The sequence below is a fragment of the Oncorhynchus clarkii genome, chromosome 1 (assembly GCF_045791955.1).
Source record: "Oncorhynchus clarkii lewisi isolate Uvic-CL-2024 chromosome 1, UVic_Ocla_1.0, whole genome shotgun sequence".
Classification (NCBI taxonomy): Eukaryota; Metazoa; Chordata; class Actinopteri; order Salmoniformes; family Salmonidae; genus Oncorhynchus; species Oncorhynchus clarkii.
This window is the reverse complement of record NC_092147.1, coordinates 23,541,490-23,565,683: the sequence shown is the minus strand read 5'-3', so window position 1 is coordinate 23,565,683 and position 24,194 is coordinate 23,541,490. Positions and strand designations below refer to the sequence as shown.

General features: G+C 41.4%; 1 protein-coding gene across 1 annotated transcript; it reads left to right on the top strand.

Annotated features, from left to right (window-relative positions):
* Positions 1-358: 358 nt before the first annotated feature.
* LOC139415769 (gamma-aminobutyric acid receptor-associated protein-like 2) lies at positions 359-12,781 on the top strand. The gene is made up of 4 exons (XM_071163855.1): positions 359-579; positions 3,304-3,359; positions 11,211-11,383; positions 12,271-12,781. The coding sequence occupies exons 1-4, from the start codon at positions 546-548 to the stop codon at positions 12,359-12,361; spliced, it is 354 nt and encodes a 117-aa protein (XP_071019956.1). The 5' UTR covers positions 359-545; the 3' UTR covers positions 12,362-12,781.
* Positions 12,782-24,194: the final 11,413 nt, after the last annotated feature.

Genomic DNA, 24,194 nt, shown 5'->3' with positions numbered 1-24,194 from the left:
TGTGCGTATGCAATAACTCAATTCGCCTTTACGCTCCTAAACAACACATTTTTATTTTATTTTTGCAAAGGGTCTACAAAGGTTCCACAAAACTTAATCCACTATATTCATAACACATTCTAGTTTGGGGAACATAAAACTGTATTGAAATCAAATATTTAATCGATGAGAAAACGTGCAGAATATCGTCCAAAATCCATCTAGTTCCATCTTCTCCCAACGACGGCCAGTGGGCTTTCTCCCACTACCATATTTGGTAGTGAGTGGAAACGCAAAACGGATGCATCGGATGAAATATCTGTCTCATTGTTCTGTCTGTAGTTTTACAGTTGACAATCCCCCCCTCCCCGGCCCCCCTACAGAATAGAAATGGTACAACCAGACAGTGACATCACCACCAGCTCCTTGGGCTAGACAGGCGTTCGAAGGGTTCTGCTACATTGTTTACATTTTAGTTGTTTTACATAAAATCGACAATAACCTGCCTGTTTACACCTTCACATTTGAATTTCAACATCACGTCATAGCGCGAGGATTCTGCAAAAATGAAATGGATGTTTAAAGAGGATCATTCCCTCGGTAAAGGGATTTTAATTATGTCACATGTAATTGCCTGTGTTATCTCCTGTACAGATTTAGTTATCGGTTTTGAAGTGCCAAACTGATGATGGCATGAGCAGAATAGATTGCATGTGCCGTACGTTGGGCCACAAACACACAAATAAGGCTTGGAGCTTGAACAAAAGGTTAATATGGTGCATGTGTTCACGTACTGGCCTACAGGTTATTCGTAAAATAATGTATTTTGTAAACACCATCATAACTTTTACTCGAATCACAAGTAGGCCAACGTTACCCTCCCTGAACCTTACTGGTTCCCTCAGTAATGCATATTATGCATGCATATTAAGGTCATTAAGAATAGGGAACATAATAGCACACTATTTTTTGCATTTATTAATGCAGGTTATTACATTGAGAATTATTTTTTTAAAGAGACAAAATTGAGAGAGAGAACTGTCCCAACATATAAGCAGTTATAAACTACCAGTTATCTGACGAAAAACGCAAATTTTGTCCCCCATTCTAAATGTGTTTTCATGTACTTTACACCATTTTCTTATTTTAATCTTATCGCTTGATAAAGGATCTACTCAATTATGTTTAATTATAGGGCTTATATCTAGGCTAATGAAACTGACAGCATTGAACCTCAATGGAATCCTCACACTTATACTGTTTTCACACTATTGTGTCGAATCCGGTCCAAACTGCTCTGATCTGGCTTTGATATTTTCTTTTCACATAGTCCTTTTCAGCTTGGCATCTGTAGTGGGTGTGTAAACAGTCCAGTACCGCTCAGCTTGGCTGTACTTTGCTCACCTCAGTAGTTTGAAAAGGGTTCTAGTGTCATGCATGACATGGCATGGCTGCCAGAAACCAGCTGTATAATGGCAAAGGTTGAGCTCTAGTCTAGTAAATCTAACATGAACTCATATAGCTATCTAGATCATGACTATGTCTGAAACATTAGTTGAAAGTTGACAGACATATGTGTTGAGATACATGTATGTACAGTGCATTTGGAAAGTGTTCAGACCCCTTCCCTTTTTCCACATTTTGTTATGTTACAGCCTTATTCTAAAATGTATTAAATAAATAAAAATCCTCATCAATCTACACACAATACCCCACAATGACAAAGCGAAAACAGGTTTTTAGACATTTTTGCAGAACAGAAATACCTTATTTACAAAAGTATTCAGACCCTTTGCCAAGAGACTCAAGATTGAGCTCAGATGCATCCTGTTTCCATTCATCATCCTTGAGATGTTTCCACAACTTCATTGGAATCCACCTGTGGTAAATTCAATTGATTGGACATGATTGTAAGGCACACACCTGTCTATATAAGGTCCCACAGTTAACAGTTTATGTCAGAGCAAAAACCAAGCCATGAGGTCAAAGGAATTGTCCGTAGAGCTCGGAGACAGGATTGTGTCGAGGCACAGATCTGGGGAAGGGTACCAAATTATTTCTGCAGCGTTGAAGGTCCCCAAGAACATAGTGGCCTCCATTATTCTAAAGTGGAAGAAGTTTGGAACCACCAAGACTCTTCCTAGAGCTGGCCACCCGTCCAAACTGAGCAATCGGGGGAGAAGGGCCTTGGTCAGGGAGGTGACCAAGAACCTGATGGTCACTCTGACAGAGCTCCGAAATCCTCTGTGGAGATGGGAGAACCTTCCAAAAGGACAACCATCTCTGCAGCACTCCACCAATCAGGCCTTTATGGTAGAGTGGCCAGACAGAAGCCAGTCCTTAGTAAAAGGCACATGACAGCCCGCTTGAAGTTTTACAAAAGGCACCCAACGGACTCTCAGACCATGAGAAACAAGATTCTCTAGTCTGATTAAACCAAGATTGAACTCTGACCTGATTGCCAACTGTAACATCTGGAGGAAACCTGGCACCATCCCCACGGTGAAGCATGGTGGTGGCAGCATCATGCTGTGGGGATTTTTTTCAGCCGCAGGGACTGGGAGACTAGTCAGGATTGATGGAAAGATGAACGGTGCAAAGTACAGAGAGATCCTTGATGAAGACCTTCTCCAGAGTCCTCAGGACCTCAGAATGGGGTGAAAACAAGACAACACAGGAGTGGCTCCGGGACAAATAACTGTTCAGCGACGCTCCCCATCTAACCTGACAGCTTGAGAGGATCTGCAGATAAGAAACTCCCCAAATATAAGTGAGGCTGTAATCGCTGCCAAAGGTGCTTTAACAAAGTACTGAGTAAAAGGTCTGAATATTTATGTAAATGTGATATTTCAGTTTTACATTTTTATAAATTTTTATACATTTCTAAAAAACTGTTTTTGCTTTGTCATTTTGGGGTATTGTGTGTAGAATGGTGAGGGGGAAAAAACAATTTAATACATTTTAGATTAAGGTTGTAACGTAACAAAATGTGGAAAAGGGGAAGGGATCTGAATACTTTCCAAATGCACTGTATTGGCATTGCACATTGCTTCCACATGGAATGCTTAAAACAAGTGTGTTCCCTCACATCATCAGTAGAACATCTCCAAAATGACTCTATTACTACCTACTATTACTGTTTACTGTGCTGTCTCAGTCTTCTGTTTATCTGCTGTCTTAAGTGAATGGAGGTAAATGTATGAGCTGTGGAAAGGAATTTCCTTTTAGGAGGACAATACATCTATCTAATCTAATGTAAGTAGCTATATCATGCCACTACCTATGCCTGTGCATCTAATCCTACTTTTTTCTTCTCTTTCTCAGAACACCGATGTGTGGAGTCTGCCAAAATACGCAACAAATATCCTGACAGGGTACCGGTGAGTGAGTGAAAGGGATCGACCTAGGGGTTAGAGTGTTTTCCGGTGTTAGTGTCTATGCACCCTCAGCCTGAAACAACCGGATGCATCCGGTTTTCAGCAGAAATGGAAAGCTAAAGCTAGTCTGTGACGTAACTTCTGCTTTTCATGTGCCGGTACTTTGGCAACTAGTACGCTTTAAAAAATCTCCCGCTTTGGCCTGGATGTGTTAATGTGTAGTTCATACATGCATAATCTATAAGCAGAATTACTGTTTTACCTCAATTAAATCAAATCACATTTTATTTGTCACATACACATGGTTAGCAGATGTTAATGCTAGTGTAGCGAAATGCTTGTGCTTCTAGTTCCGACAATGCAGTAATAACCAACAAGTAATCTAGCTAACAATTCCAAAACCACTACCTTATAGACACAAGTGTAAGGGGATAAAGAATATGTACATGAATACACTGCTCAAAAAAATAAAGGGAACACTAAAATAACACATCCTAGATCTGAATGAATGAAATATTCTTATTAAATACTTTTTTCTTTACATAGTTGAATGTGCTGACAACAAAATCACACAAACATTATCAATGGAAATGAAATGTATCAACCCATGGAGGTCTGGATTTGGAGTCACACTCAAAATTAAAGTGGAAAACCACACTACAGGCTGATCCAACTTTGATGTAATGTCCTTAAAACAAGTCAAAATGAGGCTGTATGACCTGTATGACCTCCCTACAACGCCTGGGCATGCTCCTGATGAGGTGGCGGATGGTCTCCTTAGGGATCTCCTCCCAGACCTGGACTAAAGCATCCGCCAACTCCTGGACAGTCTGTGGTGCAACGTGGCGTTTGTGGATGGAGTGAGACATGATGTCCCAGATGTGCTCAATTGGATTCAGGTCTGGGGAATGGGCGGGCCAGTCCATAGCATCAATGCCTTCCTCTTGCAGGAACTGCTGACACACTCCAGCCACATGAGGTCTAGCATTGTCTTGCATTAGGAGGAACCCAGGGCCAACCGCACCAGCATATGGCCTCACAAGGGGTCTGAGGATCTCATTTTGGTACCTAATAGCAGTCAGGCTACCTCTGGCGAGCACATGGAGGGCTGTGCGGCCCCCCATAGAAATGCCACCCCACACCATGACTGACCCACTGCCAAACCGGTCATGCTGGAGGATGTTGCAGGCAGCAGAACGTTCTCCACGGCGTCTCCAGACTCTGTCACGTCTGTCACATGTGCTCAGTGTGAACCTGCTTTCATCTGTGAAGAGCACAGGGCGCCATTGGCGAATTTGCCAATCTTGGTTTTCTCTGGCAAATGCCAAACGTCCTGCACGATGTTGGGCTGTAAGCACAATCCCCACCTGTGGACGTCGGGCCCTCATACCACCCTCATGGAGTCTATTTCTGACCGTTTGAGCAGACACATGCACATTTGTGGCCTGCTGGAGGTCATTTTGCAGGGCTCTGGCAGTGCTCCTCCTTGCGCAAAGGCGGGGGTAGCGGTCCTGCTGCTGGGTTGTTGCCCTCCTACGGCCTCCTCCACGTCTCCTGATGTACTGGCCTGTCTCCTGGTAGCGCCTCCATGCTCTGGACACTACGCTGACAGACACAGCAAACCTTCTTGCCACAGCTCGCATTGATGTGCCATCCTGGATGAGCTGCACTACCTGAGCCACTTGTGTGGGTTGTAGACTCCGTCTCATGCTACCACTAGAGTGAAAGCACCGGCAGCATTCAAAAGTGACCAAAACATCTGCCAGGAAGCATAAGAACTGAGAAGTGGTCTGTGGTCACCACCTGAAGAACCACTCTTTTATTGGGGGTGTCTTGCTAATTGCCTATAATTTCCACCTGTTGTCTATTCCATTTGCACAACAGCATGTGAAATGTATTGTCAATCAGTGTTGCTTCCTAAGTGGACAGTTTGATTTCACAGAAGTGTGATTGACTTGGAGTTACATTGTGTTGTTTAAGTGTTCCCTTTATTTTTTTGAGCAGTGTATATATGAATGAGTGATGGTACAGAGCGGCATAGGCAAGATACAGTAGATGGTATTGAGTGCAGTATATACATATGAGATGAGTATGTAAACAAAGTGGCATAGTTAAAGTGGCTAGTGATACATGTATTACATAAAGATGCAGTAGATGATATAGAGTACAGTATATACGTATACGTATGAGATGAATAATGTAGGGTATGTAAACATTATATTAGGTAGCATTGTTTAAAGTGGCTAGTGATATATTTTACATAATTTCCCATCAATTCCCATTATTAAAGTGGCTGGAGTTGAGTCAGTGTGTTGGCAGCAGCCACTCAATGTTAGTGGTGGTCTGATGGCCTTGAGATAGAAGCTGTTTTTCAGTCTCTCGGTCCCAGCTTTGATGCACCTGTACTGACCTCGCCTTCTGGATGATAGCGGGGTGAACAGGCAGTGGCTCGGGTGGTTGTTGTCCTTGATGATCTTTTTGGCCTTCCTGTGACATCGGGTGGTGCAGGTGTCCTGGAGGGCAGGTAGTTTGCCCCCGGTGATGCGTTGTGCAGACCTCACTACCCTCTGGAGAGCCTTACGGTTGTGGGCGGAGCAGTTGCCGTATCAGGCGGTGATACAGCCCGACAGGATGCTCTCGATTGTGCATCTGTAGAAGTTTGTGAGTGCTTTTGGTGACAAGCCAAATTTCTTCAGCCTCCTGAGGTTGAAGAGGCGCTGCTGCGCCTTCTTCACGATGCTGTCTGTGTGGGTGGACCAATTCAGTTTGTCTGTGATGTGTACGCCGAGGAACTTAAAACTTACTACCCTCTCCACTACTGTTCCATCGATGTGGATAGGGGGGTGTTCCCTCTGCTGTTTCCTGAAGTCCACAATCATCTCCTTAGTTTTGTTGACGTTGAGTGTGAGGTTATTTTCCTGACACCACACTCCGAGGGCCCTCACCTCCTCCCTGTAGGCCGTCTCGTCGTTGTTGGTAATCAAGCCTACCACTGTTGTGTCGTCCGCAAACATGATGATTGAGTTGGAGGCGTGCGTGCCCACGCAGTCGTGGGTGAACAGGGAGTACAGGAGAGGGCTCAGAACGCACCCTTGTGGGGCCCCAGTGTTGAGGATCAGCGGGGTGGAGATGTTGTTGCCTACCCTCACCACCTGGGGGCGGCCCGTCAGGAAGTCCAGTACCCAGTTGCACAGGGCGGGGTCGAGACCCAGGGTCTCGAGCTTGATGACGAGCTTGGAGGACACTATGGTGTTAAATGCCGAGCTGTAGTCGATGAACAGCATTCTCACATAGGTATTCCTCTTGTCCAGATGGGTTAGGGCAGTGTGCAGTGTGGTTGAGATTGCATCGTCTGTGGACCTATTTGGGCGGTAAGCAAATTGGAGTGGGTCTAGGGTGTCAGGTAGGGTGGAGGTGATATGGTCCTTGACTAGTCTCTCAAAGCACTTCATGATGACGGAAGTGAGTGCTACGTGGCGGTAGTTGTTTAGCTCAGTTACCTTAGCTTTCTTGGGAACAGGAACAATGGTGGCCCTCTTGAAGCATGTGGGAACAACAGACTGGGATAGGGATTGATTGAATATGTCCGTAAACACACCAGCCAGCTGGTCTGCGCATGCTCTGAGGGCGCGGCTGGGGATTCCGTCTGGGCCTGCAGCCTTGCGAGGGTTTACACGTTTAAATGTTTTCCTCTCGTCGGCTGCAGTGAAGGAGAGTCCGCATGTTTTAGTTGCGGGCCGTGTCAGTGGCACTGTATTGTCCTCAAAGCGGGCAAAAAAGTGATTTAGTCTGCCAGGGAGAAAGACATCCTGGTCCGTGACGGGGCTGGTTTTCTTTTTGTAATCCGTGATTGACTGTAGACCCTGCCACATACCTCTTGTGTCTGAGCCGTTGAATTGAGATTCTACTTTGTCTCTATACTGACGCTTAGCTTGTTTGATTGCCTTGCGGAGGGAATAGTTACACTGTTTGTATTCGGTCATGTTTCCGGTCACCTTGCCCTGATTAAAAGCAGTGGTTCGCGCTTTCAGTTTCACGCGAATGCTGCCATCAATCATCCACGGTTTCTGGTTTGGGAATGTTTTAATCGTTGCTATGGGAACGACATCTTCAACGCACGTGCTAATGACCTCGCTCACCGAATCAGCGTATTCGTCAATGTTGTTGTCTGACGCAATACGAAACATATCCCAGTCCACGTGATGGAAGCAGTCTTGGAGTGTGGAATCAGATTGGTCGGACCAGCGTTGAACAGACCTCAGCTCGGGAGCTTCTTGTTTTAGTTTCTGTCTGTAGGTAGGGATCAACAAAATGGAGTCGTGGTCAGCTTTTCCGAAAGGAGAGCGGGGCAGGGCCTCATATGCGTCGCGGAAGTTAGAATATGAATGATCCAAGGTTTTTCCAGCCCTGGTTGCGCAATCGATATGCTGATACAATTTAGGGAGTCTTGTTTTCAGATTAGCCTTGTTAAAATCCCCAGCTACAATGAATGCAGCCTCCGGATATATGGATTCCAGTATGCAAAGAGTCAAATAAAGTTCGTTCAGAGCCATCGATGTGTCTGCTTGGGGGGGAATATATACGGCTGTGATTATAATCGAAGAGAATTCCCTTGGTAGATAATGCGGTCGGCATTTGATTGTGAGGAATTCTAAATCAGGTGAACAGAAGGACTTGAGTTCCTGTATGTTGTTGTGGCCACACCACGTTACGTTAACCATGAAGCATACGCCCCCGCCCCTCTTCTTACCAGAAACATGTTTGTTTCTGTCGGCGCGATGCGCGGAGAAACCAGCTGGCTGCACCGACTCCGATAGCGTCTCTCCAGTGAGCCATGTTTCCGTGAAGCAAAGAACGTTACAGTCTCTGATGTCCCTCTGGAATGCTACCCTTGCTCGGATTTCATCAACCTTGTTGTCAAGAGACTGGACATTGGCGAGAAGAATGCTAGGGAGTGGTGCACGATGTGCCCGTCTCCGGAGTCTGACCAGAAGACCGCTTCATTTCCCCCTTTTACAAAGTCGTTTTTTTGGGTCGCCGGCTGGGATCCATTCCGTTGTCCGGGGTGAAAGGCAGAACACAGGATCCGCTTCGCGAAAGTCATATTCTTGGTCGTACTGATGGTGAGTTGACGCTGCTCTTATGTTCAGTAGTTCTTCTCGACTGTATGTAATGAAACCTAAGATGACCTGGGGTACCAATGTAAGAAATAACACGTTAAAAAACAAAAACACTGCATAGTTTCCTAGGAACGCGAAGCGAGGAGGCCATCTCTGTCGGCGCCTATTCTGCATAGACACGAAATACCTAGTTTGAAGGCTGTGCATCGCCAATTACCCTACATTTACCTCCACAGGCCAGCCACCTAGCAATTCGAGTTTCAGCCAAGGAGGTTCAGCCCCTCGCCAATTAACTGACAGCTAGGAAGTAGAGCAAGAGAGAGAGAGAGAGAGAGCAATGACGTGGTGCACATATCTGCACATTTGTGAAGTAGCACGCAATTTTTGGGACCACTTTTGGCTCGTGGGCGCTACTTTCAAAACTACTGGCTAAAAAGTATACAAAAGTTCTGGAGAATATCTTTAACAAGGTGACATTCCATCTTAACTCCTCATCCACATATACTGGATTGGTTGAACAGCACAGAAGAGAACATCAGACCGTTTTTTTTCTCGTCAAGACCTGAAAGAAAGAAATGCTGTATTTATTTTACGCCTTGTGCTGGGGAGAAAAAAGGCCATTCTAAAATGTGCAGTTTTGTCACACAACAAAATGCCACAGATGTCTCAAATTTTGAAGGAGCGTGCAATTGCAATTCTGACTGCAGGAATGTCCACCAGAGATGTTGCCAGAGAATTTAATGTAACTCAGTAAAATCGTTGAAATTGTTACATGTTGCGTTTATATTTATGTTCAGTATAGTTATAGTTGATAAATTATTATTATTTATTCATTGTTGTGTCATTTTTACCCCCTTTTTCTCCCCATTTTCATGATTACAATATTGTCTCATCCCTGCAACTCCCCAACTGGCTTGGGATAGGTGAAGGTTGAGTCATGTATCCTCTGAAACATGACCCGCCAAGCCGCGCTTCTTAAAACACCCGCACGCTTAACCCGGAAGCCAGCTCCACCGATGTGTTGGAGGAAACACTGTTCGACTGACAACCGAAGTCAGCCTGCAAGTGCCTGGCCCGGCCCGCCACAAGGAGACCAATTCACACGCTCCCTTAAAACATCTGTGGCATTGTGTTGTGTGACAAAACTGTACCTTTTATTGTCCTCAGCACAAGGTGCACCTGTGTAATGATCATGCTGTTTAATCAGCTTCTTGATATACCACACCAGTCAGGTGGATGAATTACCTTGGCAAAGGAGAAATCCTTACTAACAGGGATGTAAAGTCAAATTTGTGCACAAAATTTGAGCGAAATAAGATTTTTATGCATATGGAAAATGTATGAGATATTTTATTTTAGCTCACGAAACATGGGACCAACACTTTACATGTTGCGTTTTATATTTTTGCTTAGTATAAATACTGCACTCTGTCCCACAAAACATATTTGCTAGATTCATGATAGTGTTGTTAGAAGAAGCCAAGGAATGTGAACTTCAAAACATGATGTTGTTTTATTGGAAATTGTAGCTGTTGTTTGTTGGTAAGTAATTCTTCTTCTAACTTCTGACTTGATTTACTGCAGCTAGAAAGAGATCAGTTGATGGCTTCTAAAAACAGCTTTATCTACAGATTGGTAGATGCTATTCCTAATCCATTTAGGGGAAGTAGGGGAAGATTTCATACCATCTATGCTTTTGTCTGACTTGTTGGGGGAGTGGTCAAAATGGCAATTGTTTGCAAGGAAGTTTGTCGAGGATTGATGCTAGGGCTTTTGCTTCGCAAGCCCCACAACAATTAATTTGAAGAATTTATCTGCATGGTATGTTTTGTTGGCTAGCTAGCCAGACAGTTTTATAGGAATTCTTCACCCCCCAAAAATGTAATTAACTGCCAATATGCCAACATTCTGTTCAAACAATACAGTCAATCCATAGTCATACACTGGCTGAAATCAGTTGACGATAGGACTTAGACAAGTTGTACATTTAAGAAGTACTGATATTGTATCATATAATAGCACAGACATTTATGTCTGTTTACTTGTATTTTAGAGGCTGTTTATACAGAAAATGTGTATAAAACCCATATAAACTGTACTTAATTATATGACAATATTGTAGGTCGACAATAATTATTTTACACAATTTCTTCTATTTTACATGCCTTACTTTTATTTTCCTGCACAAGTAAAATCAGGAAGTGCATAACTGACGCCTCTACTGCCATTCATTCCAAGTAGACTGGTCTGGATTTTTCCCTGCCATTTTCACCCCCTTCTGTAACTTTTAGGATTGATGGCATAGCCCCTCTAGTAATGTAATAGGATTTCTATAGGCGGTTTCACATATCCCTTTTATGATCCAGATCCTGGAGCGTTTTATAACCTGATCCGCGCTATAAAGCATGTATGAAATGCAAACAAACCCTGCCTGAAACGAATCCTGGACCTGGTTGAGTAGCGGGTCCAAGATCCAGGACCAGAGAGACCCTGTTCTACACCTGTTTTAATGTGTTATATGTCAATGTACAAAAAGGTCGTTATTGGAACGATGTACCTGGCTGAATAAATATTAAATAAATAAAATATTGAGCACACTGGATTGTGTAAAATCTCTGGAATGTTTGTTTTTGGCTGTGCGTACATCTTAACACAAAAGGATGTTATACGTCATATCCCTGTTGGTGTGTGTGTGTGTGTGTGTGTTTAAATATGTTATTAATCTGCTTCTCAGGTGATAGTGGAGAAAGTGTCTGGCTCACAGATAGTGGACATCGACAAGAGAAAATACTTGGTCCCTTCTGACATCACAGTGGCCCAGTTCATGTGGATCATCAGGAAGCGCATCCAGCTGCCCTCGGAGAAAGCTATTTTTCTCTTTGTTGACAAAACTGTTCCCCAGTCCAGGTGAGATTAAATTGATTTAATTGGAGGAAGGGGTGGGGCTGTGAGTAGTATTTCTCAAAACACTAGATGAGTCCTGAGTGCATTGTTTTTCACTCTGTCCCAATGATTCTACCGTGTTATACAACCATCCACATTTTACTTTTTGTCTTCAAGAACTGTTGCATTCTTAGACCAGCCTAGGTTTCATCCCATGTGGTCGCTATGTGCATTTGTTTGTGTCCATCTCTGTAACGAAAGACAATGAACCTTCAGTTTCAGTCTCTGTTAAATCAATCTCCCTGTGAAAGAGAGTATAGCCACACCAATCTCCTTCACTTACACCTAATCTTGGTTAATACAGAACTAAAATGTCACGTAATTTGATCAGACATTATGTTACGTAGTCTGCCAACAAGAAATGACTTTCACGTAATCACACCTACAAATCTACCCCAATCACACTCTCTCTAGCTGGGTCTGATTGTGAGTACTATCTGTCAAAAACCTGTAAAATACATATACCTACCAATGCATTATGTGGGTAGACTGTACACATGATTATGGGGTTTGACTGATTAAACCTTGAAATTAGATTCTTAAAAACTCAGCTTCCTTGTTTATCTATAGACAATACCATTCTGATGTAAGATAACATTTTTGAACAGATCACAGGTGACTCAGATATCAGATGAGGTCCTGAATGTTTATTGTATGTGGGGTATGTATTGGAGGAACCTTGATTTTCAGCTTATAGTATGGCCACGCGAGACTAATAGAGGAGTATGTTCATGCATTTGTGTTCTGAGTTCGACATTTGTCTGGTTGGACGATGTATCTGTTTTAAATCTTTTGTGTGTTCTGGAAAATGTATGTTCAAAATGTGACCAATGTCTTTCTCTATCCTGCAGTCTGACAATGGGACAGCTATATGAGAAAGAGAGAGATGGGGATGGCTTTCTGTACATGGCGTACAGTGGCGAGAACACATTTGGTTTCTAGGCCTTCACACAAAGTTGAGTTGACACAACCCTTGCATCCTACTTGACCCAATCATCCCATTATTTCTTGCAGACAAGCTTGATTGTATCGCTATCATAATAGAGAAAGATGTGTGGAAGAAGTGTGTTAGAAACCTCAACATTAATCATGCATTTCTATTACTAGTATCACTCATACCATATTATATTGAAACTATAAATTGTACATTTAATTACTTTTAGGTAAAGAATGTTGTTGCATTATTATTAGCAGTTTAACATATTAATGTCAGCTATGATATACAGTAATAACGGTTTTGTTTTAATTTATCAATGTTGTTTGATCTGTTTATTATCTTTAAAGATGATATATACTGTACCAATAATTTGAATATATGAAAGGTAAGGTAGCTTGATGACCAATAAAAACACATAAAATGGCTCTTATTCTCTGTACTCATTCAAAACAACAATTGAATTTTCTTAACAGAAAAATATTTGCGGATGCATATATCATTCTGGACACATACAGGAGCAAAGACTGTCACACATACTGTATATATTGACTCAGATCTCATGAACATATCTACCACTTTTCCTCATTCCACTTTACCACATTCCTCAAAGCTCTCCATAGACACGTGAAACTAGAATTGAAATAATAATAATTAAGACAAAGCAACCAAAAGGGCTAGGAGGGGACACTGACCATGTGAGCTCCAAACTCTTTTTAAACTCAGGTCTTTGCATGTCCTGACAAAATTGGCCATTGCTTCCTTGGCTCATCTACAAGTACAATAATGCTTCATGACAGTGTATGGCTGTGTGCTTTCACCTGTGTTTGAATGTCCCTCTAAAATCACACAGCATTATGGACAAACCGGTCTCTCAGTCCCTTGTTGCTGTGTCGTGCTGTGCTTAAGTGAAACAGCAGCAGGTTTAGGTCACTGCGGAGCCACAGTGAGAAGGCCTCTGAGCGCAGCTGCAGCCAGGCCTGCTGGCATGACAGAGCCGCCTGCTAGTAGTCCCAGTACATCTGGACCCAGCTAACAATTCTAGGGAGGGAGAACGTTTTTGTAATGTTACCCGTAGTATTCCCATAATGTTTGAGTCTACAGTTTTCCGTTAGTTAGGGGGACATTCTATCTATAGCTAGGTTTCCATCCAGTTGGCGAGAGATTTTCATGAAAATATTCTAAAATACACATAAAAACATTTTCCCACCAGAGATGTGTTTCCATCAAATTGACTGGTTGCGAATAAAGGGCTGTGCATGATGATGTAGTGCACATAAAAATACCTTTCGTGGTTAAATTCCCATTTACTGAATAAAAAATACAAGTTAAATGGGTTACCATCACATTTTAAACTCTTTTGATGGTTTTCTCACAAAACATGTTGCATTATATAGTGAGTGTGCCCCTGCTGGTATTGGCACGTGCGCTCTAGCCAACCGCTCACAGATACAATGCGGGTATAGCCTACATGATGAGATTATTAAGGACAAATGAGCTAAAATGTTATTTGTCAAATGGCAGGCCAAGCCTCGATGATCATGTCATGACCAAAATTAGACTCAATATGTATTGGAAAGGGAGATACCTAGTCTGTTGCAGAACTGAATGCATTCAACCAAAATGTGTCTTCCGCATTTATCCCAACGCCATTTATCCCAACAGCAGAACAGCAGAATTTTCCACCTTCCTGGCTCGGGCATTCAAACCAGAAACCTTTCAGTTACTGGCCCAATGTTCTCAACGAGCTCATCGCCTTGCACTTTCACCACCCTGTGAAGTTCATCATAACTTATTTCATCTGTAGCTTAATAAACTGCATGGTTTCCCAGTGCAGCTTGGCAGGGTCGTGTTTCGGAGGACACATGGTTCTCGACCTCCTCCTCTTCCGAGTCCGTACGAGAGTTGCAGCGATGGGACAAGACTGTAACTACCAATTGGATATCACAGAATTGGGGAGAAAAAGTCAAACATGTGTGGAGTGTGACTCCAAGTTTACTTCGATATGATGGTTATTATATCAATATTTGCGCATAAAAGCATTTCAACCGACATTTCTCATATAATTAATTTCACTGACATCAAAAGATCTCACCTTGTCTAGTGTATTTTGTTTTGTCGACATTTGGAAAGTTTACCGAAATGTTCTGTTTTCATCAGGCCTGTCATTAAATGTTTGTTATTTGATCCCACATGTACTTTGCTCGCATAAAAAGGTTGGATGATAACCTGGTTTATGTTAGCAAAAACCTTCTGAGAACCCTTTTAGCATGTTTTGTCGTTAGGGTAATATTCCATCAATGTCCCACCAAATATCACAGAAAATGGTTGACATGTCCTCGGAATATAAGATATTAATGTTCCAAACACATTTCATGAGAACGTTGCAAGAATATTCATTTGTCTAGTTTTCTATGGGGTTAGGCGAATGTTCCATCAACGTTCCACCAAACATGGTTGCCATATTTTCAGAATATAAAATATTAATGTTCTAGACACGTTTCATGAGAACCTTGCAAGAACATTCCTGTCCAGTTTTCTGAGGGTTAGGAGAATATTCCTTCTATCAACGTCCCAATAAACATACACAGAACATGGTTGCCATGTTCTCAGAACATAAGGTATGAATGGTCTAGACACATTCCATGGACATGTTGCAAGAACATTTCTGTGTATCAGTTGTCAGGACACTGCCTGAGGGTCCCAAAGAAATGTTTATAATAATCATTACACATCATGCCTTGTAACAGTTCACCTGATTGGTGAAACACTGATCCATTCATAGCTCTTTGTCTGTTGGGATACTTACACACAGTGCTTTTAACATAGTGTTTTCAACTTACATATTTGATGTACTTTGACATACATGATTACATTATGCATGTTCATTTATAAATGCATGTTAATTTGTAAATTGAAAGCACAATCCAGGCCCTGATTGGTGAACCACTGAACCATTCATAGCTCTGTCTATTGGCAGGTCAGGGATACTCACACACACACATAGCTTTTAACATACATGTTCGACAAGAGTAACAAATTGTGATATGTAAACTTTTTTTCCTTGTATTAGTCATCTCAGGGATCCTACTTGAAAACATAACAGAGAAGCAATTTCCAGTTTTGCTCATCTCTAAACAGTAAATAAAGATGAAATCATAAAATGACACTAAAACTGTTTAGGACTTCACTAAATACTTCATAATAACAAACCATATGTTAAAATATGCAGAGTTGTCCTTTAAGACTCAAAACTATCTCCTGCATACTATCACCATTTATTTACATCCTTTAGGGGTAAATCATTCTCTGTCCCATTGGAGTACAGCTATATTTAATTGTCCAGGGGAGCAGTATGCCCAATGAGTGCTTTCTATTTTTTTTTTAAGGATCATGTTACCAGTTAATAAGATTGTGAAAGCTCAAATACATACACTTGCACATACACACATACACACACTCTGCTGCTAATGTCAAAGCCTCTCCACTCGAACTCAGACACAGGAAATTAAGTGGTGTTGGCGGGCATGGAGGAATGAGGTGGATGTGCAGGCTGATGAGATGCAGGGTCTGGGTCTCAGAGACCGAAACACAAAGGAATCCTTGGGATATGTTTCGAAACCCTGGAAATAAATCCTTAGTTTTCTCAGTAGTATAAAAAGGGTTCATTCCATAGAAGTAGAATGATTCATTCTCATTCAATGGTTCATTCACCACCTCACCTCCTGTCACCTCAGGTTAATGCGTCATGGTAACGGTGACTGGGTTTCTGTATTTGTTGTTTCTGTTTGTTTGTGTCTGTAGGGGAAAGGACCTCCCCAGCTAACAAGAAATGTTCCCATAACTTTAGAGAATGTTCCTTTAAGAGTCTCATTAGGTTATTAACTAACATTTTCATAACAATGTTCCCGTGATGTGCAAGGAATATTTCCAAGAGACCATTACCTTAATGTCAAATAGAACTTACCCAGAATGTGGTTACCATGTCCTCAGAAATTAAGATATTAATGTTATAGACAGGTTTCATGGGAACATTACAAGAACAATCATTGTCCAGTTTTCTGAGGGTTAGGAGAATATTGCATCAATGTCCCACCAAACATACAAAGAACATGGTTGCCATGTTCTCTGTAATATAAGATATTAATGTTCTAAACACGTTTCATGGGAACCTTGTAGGAACATTTCTGTGTATCAGAAACAAGAAACATTATTTTTTTCATTATGTTCTGAGAACATGGCAATCATGTTCTGTGTACAGTATGTTTTGGGAGACAATGATAGAATATTCTCCTAACCCTCATAAAATTGGACCCATGAAACCTGTCTAGAACATTCATATCTTAAATTCTTAGAACATGGTAACCACATTGTGGGTAAGTTCTATTATATTTTACATTAAGGGAATGGTCTCTTGGAAACATTCCTTGCACATCACGGGAACATTCCTATGAAATTGTTAGTTAAAAACCTAATGAGACTCTTAAGGGAACATTGTCTGATGTTGTGGGAACGTTTGTTGTTAGATGGAAAGCTCCTTTCTCCTACAGACACAAACAAAACAGAAAAAACAAATACAGAAACTCAGTGTCCGTTACCATGACGCATTAACTTCTAAATCACAATACCTGAGGTGACATGAGGTGACATGAGGTGACATGAGGTGATATGAGGTGACATGTGGCGAATGAAACATATAATAAGAATTCATACGTTTATGTCTCTGGAATGAACCCTTTTTACACCACTGTGGAAATAAAGGATTTATTTCCAGGGTGTGGAAACATGTCCCTAGGATTCCTGTCCTCTGTGTTTCTGTCTCTGAGGCCCAGACCCTGCATCTCATCAGCCTGCACATCCACCTCATTCCTCCATGCCCCGCCAACACCGCTTCATTTCCTGTGTCTGAGTTCGAGTGGAGAGGCTTTGACATTAGCAGCAGAGTGTGTGTATGTGTGCATGTGCAGGTGTATGTATTTGAGCTTTCACAATCGTATTAACTGGTGACTTGATCCTTTCACAAAAGCACTCATTGGGCATACTGCTCCCATGAACAATTAAATGTAGCTGAACTCAAATGGGACAGAGAATGGTTAACTCCTAAATTACCTAACTAAATGGCGATAGTGTGCAGGAGGTTTTCTGTTACGTTTTCAAGTAGGATCAGTCGGATGACTAACACAATAAATTATGGACAGTCATTTTCAGCAATCTATATAACCCGTCTGTAGATTTCTGATCATATTAGAACTCCCTGCAATATGTTGTTGTGGTTGTCTTTGTCTAATAACATCTCTAAATATTTTAAATAGATGCTCAAAAACCTACAGAATTATATTTATAGTCAGCTTACTCAAATATGTTTATCTTGTTCAAGGCTCAAACTCCCATGATTCCATTCTGCAAAACCACTCCCCCCATCACCAACCAAAGTTGCAGCTCTGGCAGCACTCGTGCCCTTTCCAAATAGCCTATGTTTTCATACTGAATTTCTTGTAACCGTCATACTTTTATTAGTTCCAATAGGCCTCCATGGTTGTTGGATGGTTGCTTGGACAGTTGCTGAGGCTGTATTTGTCTGTAATTGTTGAAAACACTTTATTTCAGATGCAGTAGGTTTAGCTACTTATTCAGCTAAACATTCTATTGAGAGAGAGAGCTTTTGTAATGATACCCATAATGTTCCCCTAAAGTTCTCTGTTAGTTTGAGGAACGTTCTATCTATGTTGGCAAAAACAAACTGAGAACCTTTTTAGCATGTTTTGGCATTAGAGTTAGGAGAACATTCCGTTAATGTCAAACAGAACATACCCAGAATGTAGTTGCCATGTTCTCAGAACACAAGATATGAATGTTCTAGATATGTTTCATGGAAATGTTGCAAGAACATTCCTGTCCAGTTTTCTGAGGGTTAGGAGAATATTCCATCAACGTCCCACCAAACATACACAGTTTCATGTTTTATTAGTCGTATGCCACCATGTCTGTGTCATGTTTCCGGCCTGGTCTCATAGACTAGACGTGACATAGTAAATCCGGGACACTCAAATTAGTGTGATACAGTATGGATAGGCCAGTATAGGCCAACAAAAACTATACAGACAATGCCTTCGTCAAACAACACCGTTTCACGATGCATCAGTAACATGGCAGGAGATGTTTTGAAACAATTACTGTTTCGCATAAAAGGAAATGAATTATATGCGTTACAGCTGGATGAGTCAATAGACGTGGCGGGCCTGGCACAGCTCCTGGTATATGTCCGTTAAGTTTATGGGGGGTCAATTAAGGAAGACATCCTCTTCTGGTAACCACTGGAAACCTTGACAACATGAGAGGATATTTTAAAAGTATTGGAAAGCTTTGTGACATCAGATGGACTTTGGTGGTCAAGACGTGTTGGTATCTGTACTGATGGCGCAAAAGCCATGACAGGGAGACATAGTGGAGTGGTAACAAATGTGCAAGCAGTTGCTTCCGACGCCACTTGAGTACACTGTAGCATCCACCGAGAGGCTCTTGCTTATTTTCCCCAGTGTATTTATCCCTGTGTTTCCCTGTCTCTCTGTACCAGTTCATCTTGTATGTTTCCAAGTCAACCAGCGTTTTTCCCGTTCTCCTGCTTTTTGCATTCTCCTTTTTCTAGTCCTCCCGGTTTTGACCGTTGCCTGTGTCTGGACTTTGTACCTGCCTGCCTGACCTTTCTGCTTGCCTTGACCACGAGCCTGTCTGCCACTCTGTACCTCCTGGACTCTGATCTGGTTTTGACCTTTTTGCCTGTCCACGACCATTCTCTTGCTTACCACCTTGGATGAATAAACATTGTAAGACTCCAACCATCTGCCTCCTGTGTCTGCATTTGGGTCTCGCCTTGTGCCTTGATACATGTATTTTCTGCATTATGCAATGATATGGGCAGCGACCATGTATCGCTTTTACAACATACAGAAGTGCGCTGGTTATCAAGGTGCAAAGTATTGACAAGTTTTTTGAATTGAGAGACGAGCTTTAAGTTTTCTTTACTGACCATAATTTCACTTGTCTGACCGCTTGCATGATGACAAATTTCTCACACTAGTGGCCTATCTGGGAGATGTTTTTTCTCGCTTGAATGATCTGAATCTAGGTTTACAGAGACTCTCCACAACTATATTCAATGTGTGGGACAAATTGGAGGCTATGATAAGAAGTTGGAGCTCTTCTCTGTCTGCATTAACAAGGACAACACACAGGTATTTCCATCATTGTATGATTTATTGTGGGCAAATGAACTCAAGCTTACAGAGAGTGTCAAATGTGATATAGCAAAGAACCTGAGTGAGTAGGTTGCACAATTACGCAGGTACTTTCCCGAAACGGATGACACAAACAACTGGATGCGTTATCCCTTTCATGCCCTGCCTCCAGTACACTTACTGATTATCTGAACAAGAGAGCCTCATCGAAATTGCAATAAGCGGTTCTGTGAAAATTGAATTTAATCAGAAGCCACTGCCAAATTTTCTGGATAGGGTTGCGCTCAGAGTTTATTGCCTTGGCAAATCACGCTGTTAAGAAACTGATGCCCTTTGCCACCATCTATGTGAGAGTGGATTCTCGGCCCTCACTAGCATGAAAACTAAATACAGGCACAGACTTTGTGTGGAAAATGATTTAAGACTGACACTCTCTCCAATACAACCCAACATTGTAGAGTTATGTGCATCCTTTCAAGCACACCCTTCTCATTAACCTGTGGTGAGTTATTTACAATTTGTGATGAACATATAAGGTTTATATGTAAGATGGCTAAATAAAGAGCAAAATTATTGATTATTATTATATTATTATTTGTCGTGTTGTGACAAAAACTCACACTCATTCTTATGTTTTAATAAATGTATCGTATAGTGTGTGTGTGGCAGGCTTACAACGATGGCAAAAAATAACATTTAAGAGTGCGCTGACCCTGGTGCTAGAGGGGGTACGCAGCTGGACGTTGAATGTTTGAAGGGATACGGGACTATAAAAAATGTAGGAACCGCTGGCCTACATGATTACATTTTTATGGACAGAAGAGCTAGATTATTTGTGTATGTCAAATGACAGCCAATTATTGATCATCATGACCTTCAATATTTGTTGGAAAGGAGCATCAAGATCATCACCTTGCACTTTCACCATCCTTTGAAGTTCATCATCATTTATTTCATCTGTAGCCTAATAAACTGCGTGATTTCACGGTCCAGAGTCGCAGTGGAAGGACCACACATGCCATCGCGTCACTTCGATATTATGGTTATTATATAAATATTTTGGCATAAAAGCGTTTCCACTTCCATGGTCCATGGTCTTCATGGTGCTGCCCCCTGCTTCGTGGTGTTGTAGACTCTGGGGCCTTTCAGAACAGGTGTTTATTTACTGAGATCATGTGACAGATCATGTGACACTTAGATTGCACACAGGTGGACTTTATTTAACTAATTATGTGACTTCTGAAGGTAATTGGTTGCACCAGATCTATTTAAGAGCTTTGTAGCGAAGGGGGTGAATACATATGCCCGCACCATTTTCCGTTTAAAAAAATATATAATTTTTTAAACAAGTCATATTTTCCTTTTCACTTCACCAATTTGGACCATTTTGTGTATGTCCATTACATGAAATCCAAATAAAAATACATTTAAATTACAGGTTGTAATGCAACAAAATATGAAAAACGCCAAGGGGGATGAATACTTTTGCAAGGCACTGTACAGTGGGGAAAAAAGTATTTAGTCAGCCACCAATTGTGCAAGTTCTCCTACTTAAAAAGATGAGAGAGGCCTGTAATTTTCATCATAGGTACACTTCAACTATGACAGACAAAATGAGAAAAAAAATCCTGAAAATCACATTGTAGGATTTTTTATGAATTTATTTGCAAATTATGGTGGAAAATAAGTATTTGGTCAATAACAAAAGTTTATCTCAATACTTTGTTATATACCCTTTGTTGGCAAAGACAGAGGTCAAATGTTTTCTGTAAGTCTTCACAAGGTTTTCACACACTGTTGCTGGTATTTTGGCCCATTCCTCCATGCAGATCTCCTCTAGAGCAGTGATGTTTTGGGGCTGTTGCTCGGCAACACAGACTTTCAACTCCCTCCAAAGATTTTCTATGGGGGTGAGATCTGGAGACTGGCTAGGCCACTCCAGGACCTTGAAATGCTTCTTACGAAGCCACTCCTTCGTTGCCCGGGCGGTGTGTTTGGGATCATTGTCATGCTGAAAGACCCAGCCACGTTTCATCTTCAATGCCCTTGCTGATGGAAGGAGGTTTTCCCTCAAAATCTACGATACATGGCCCCATTCATTCTTTCCTTTACACGGATCAGTCGTCCTGGTCCCTTTGCAGAAAAACAGCCCCAAAGCATGATGTTTCCACCCCCATGCTTCACAGTAGGTATGGTGTTCTTTGGATGCAACTCAGCATTCTTTGTCCTCCAAACACGACGAGTTGAGTTTTTACCAAAAAGTTATATTTTGGTTTCATCTGACCATATGACATTCTCCCAATCTTCTTCTGGATCATCCAAATGCTCTCTAGCAAACTTCAGACGGGCCTGGACATGTACTGGCTTAAGCAGGGGGACACGTCTGGCACTGCAGGATTTGAGTCCCTGGCGGCGTAGTGTGTTACTGATGGTAGGCTTTGTTACTTTGGTCCCAGCTCTCTGCAGGTCATTCACTAGGTCCCCCCGTGTGGTTCTGGGATTTTTGCTCACCTTTCTTGTGATCATTTTGACCCCACGGGGTGAGATCTTGCGTGGAGCCCCAGATCGAGGGAGATTATCAGTGGTCTTGTATGTCTTCCATTTCCTAATAATTGCTCCCACAGTTGATTTCTTCAAACCAAGCTGCTTACCTATTGCAGATTCAGTCTTCCCAGCCTGGTGCAGGTCTACAATTTTGTTTCTGGTGTCCTTTGACAGCTCTTTGGTCTTGGCCATAGTGGAGTTTGGAATGTGACCTTTTGAGGTTGTGGACAGATGTCTTTTATACTGATAACAAGTTCAAACAGGTGCCATTAATACAGGTAACGAGTGGAGGACAGAGGAGCCTCTTAAAGAAGAAGTTACAGGTCTGTGAGAGCCAGAATTTCTTGTTTGTAGGTGACCAAATACTTATTTTCCACCATAATTTGCAAATAAATTCATTAAAAAATGCAATGTGATTTTCTGGATTTTTTTTCTCATTTTGTCTGTCATAGTTGAACTGTATCTATGATGAAAATTACAGGCCTCTCTCATCTTTTTAAGTGGGAGAACTTGCACAATTGTTGGCTGACTAAATACTTTTTTGCCCCACTGTATATGTTTTGTTCACATGGAACACATTACAGCATGTTTCATAAGTGAATATAAACTATATATAATGCATAATATATTGAATAATTCATTTGTTTAGATTAAATATTCATAAATTAAGTAAATAACTCAACCCTGTCACAGGTTTACAACCCCATTACAATGAAGTTTTTTTGCCTCAAAATGGCCTCTGCTCCTCATGTGGTGTGCATGAAATTAATAGATTGTTTTTTTATGGATTAAAGCATAATTTTGATGAGTACTAGTTTTCCATCTATTTCATGTATCAGGGTTGAGATGGTCAGCCCGACGATCCCCATCCGACTTAAAAGATACATAAAAATACAGATATAAAATAAAGTGATTACTTGCCTGTTTCTGTAGCATGCAGTTGAAAGTTGTTGAATGATGTCACTTCCTGTTAATGATAGCACAAGGGTGGACTGGCCATTTTTATTGGCAGAGTTTGGTTGGCGTGACGGGGTTGAGTGTAGACTGAGGGACAGAGCTAAATTGTGTGATTTTAATTAATAATCATGCTGTCACGGCCTGATCTGTTTCACCTTGTGCTTATCTCCACCCTCCTCCAAGTATCGCCCATCTACATCTGGGTCTTACCTTGATTCCTGATACATGCCTTTATTTGATAAAAATACTTTCTCAGCAAAATAACACAAATATATCTTTGCATTAATGGCAAAATATATTAATTAGGTGCATAATTTAATATTCATTTCCCAAGTAAAAAATTAAGTGAAATGCCTGGGGGACATGACACAATGACACATTTATTTAAATTCATTATACTGGACAATTTATATTTATATACAAAATCTTTTAACATTTTATTTTGGTGATCCAATAGTATAATATATAAAAGTCATAGGGACTGAAATATTACCCGAGCCCAAGAATGACCCATTTCTGTACAGCTGAGCATCTAAAAAATAACTCTATTGTATTTTTGAAATATACACGTATGATTCATGATTTAGTCTGGCTGAGAAACGCTGCCTGCCTGTCTGTCTTGTCCCGCATCCCGAAATGTTCATTACTATGGGACAGCTGGAGATCGAATTTGAATGTCGGAGAGACTAACAGCAAGGTTTATACAACCTCAGCTGTTGAAAACTAAATGTTAGCCTAAAAGAAATGTGAGATAATGGAATGCGGTTTTAACTAATCAGCCTTCAGGATTAAACCCACCCAATGTATAATTAAGTGATAATGCCCTCGAAGCTGGTGTTTGGATGATTTTTTGGCACGGGTCTTGGCATTCGCAAACCGTGCCAATATATCTTCCAAACACTGGCTTTGAGGGCATTATCACTTTTATACAACGGGTTACCAACATATTCAAATAACGATTGACATATTTTCATTAAAAAAACGTTATTTTGATTAATTTATTCACACTCTTTCATCCTTCCACAAGATATTGTAACCAAAACAAATCTAGGGTTGCTTCTATCGGTTCGGTTGCCAGAGACGCGACCCAGTCGTTCAGTCTTTT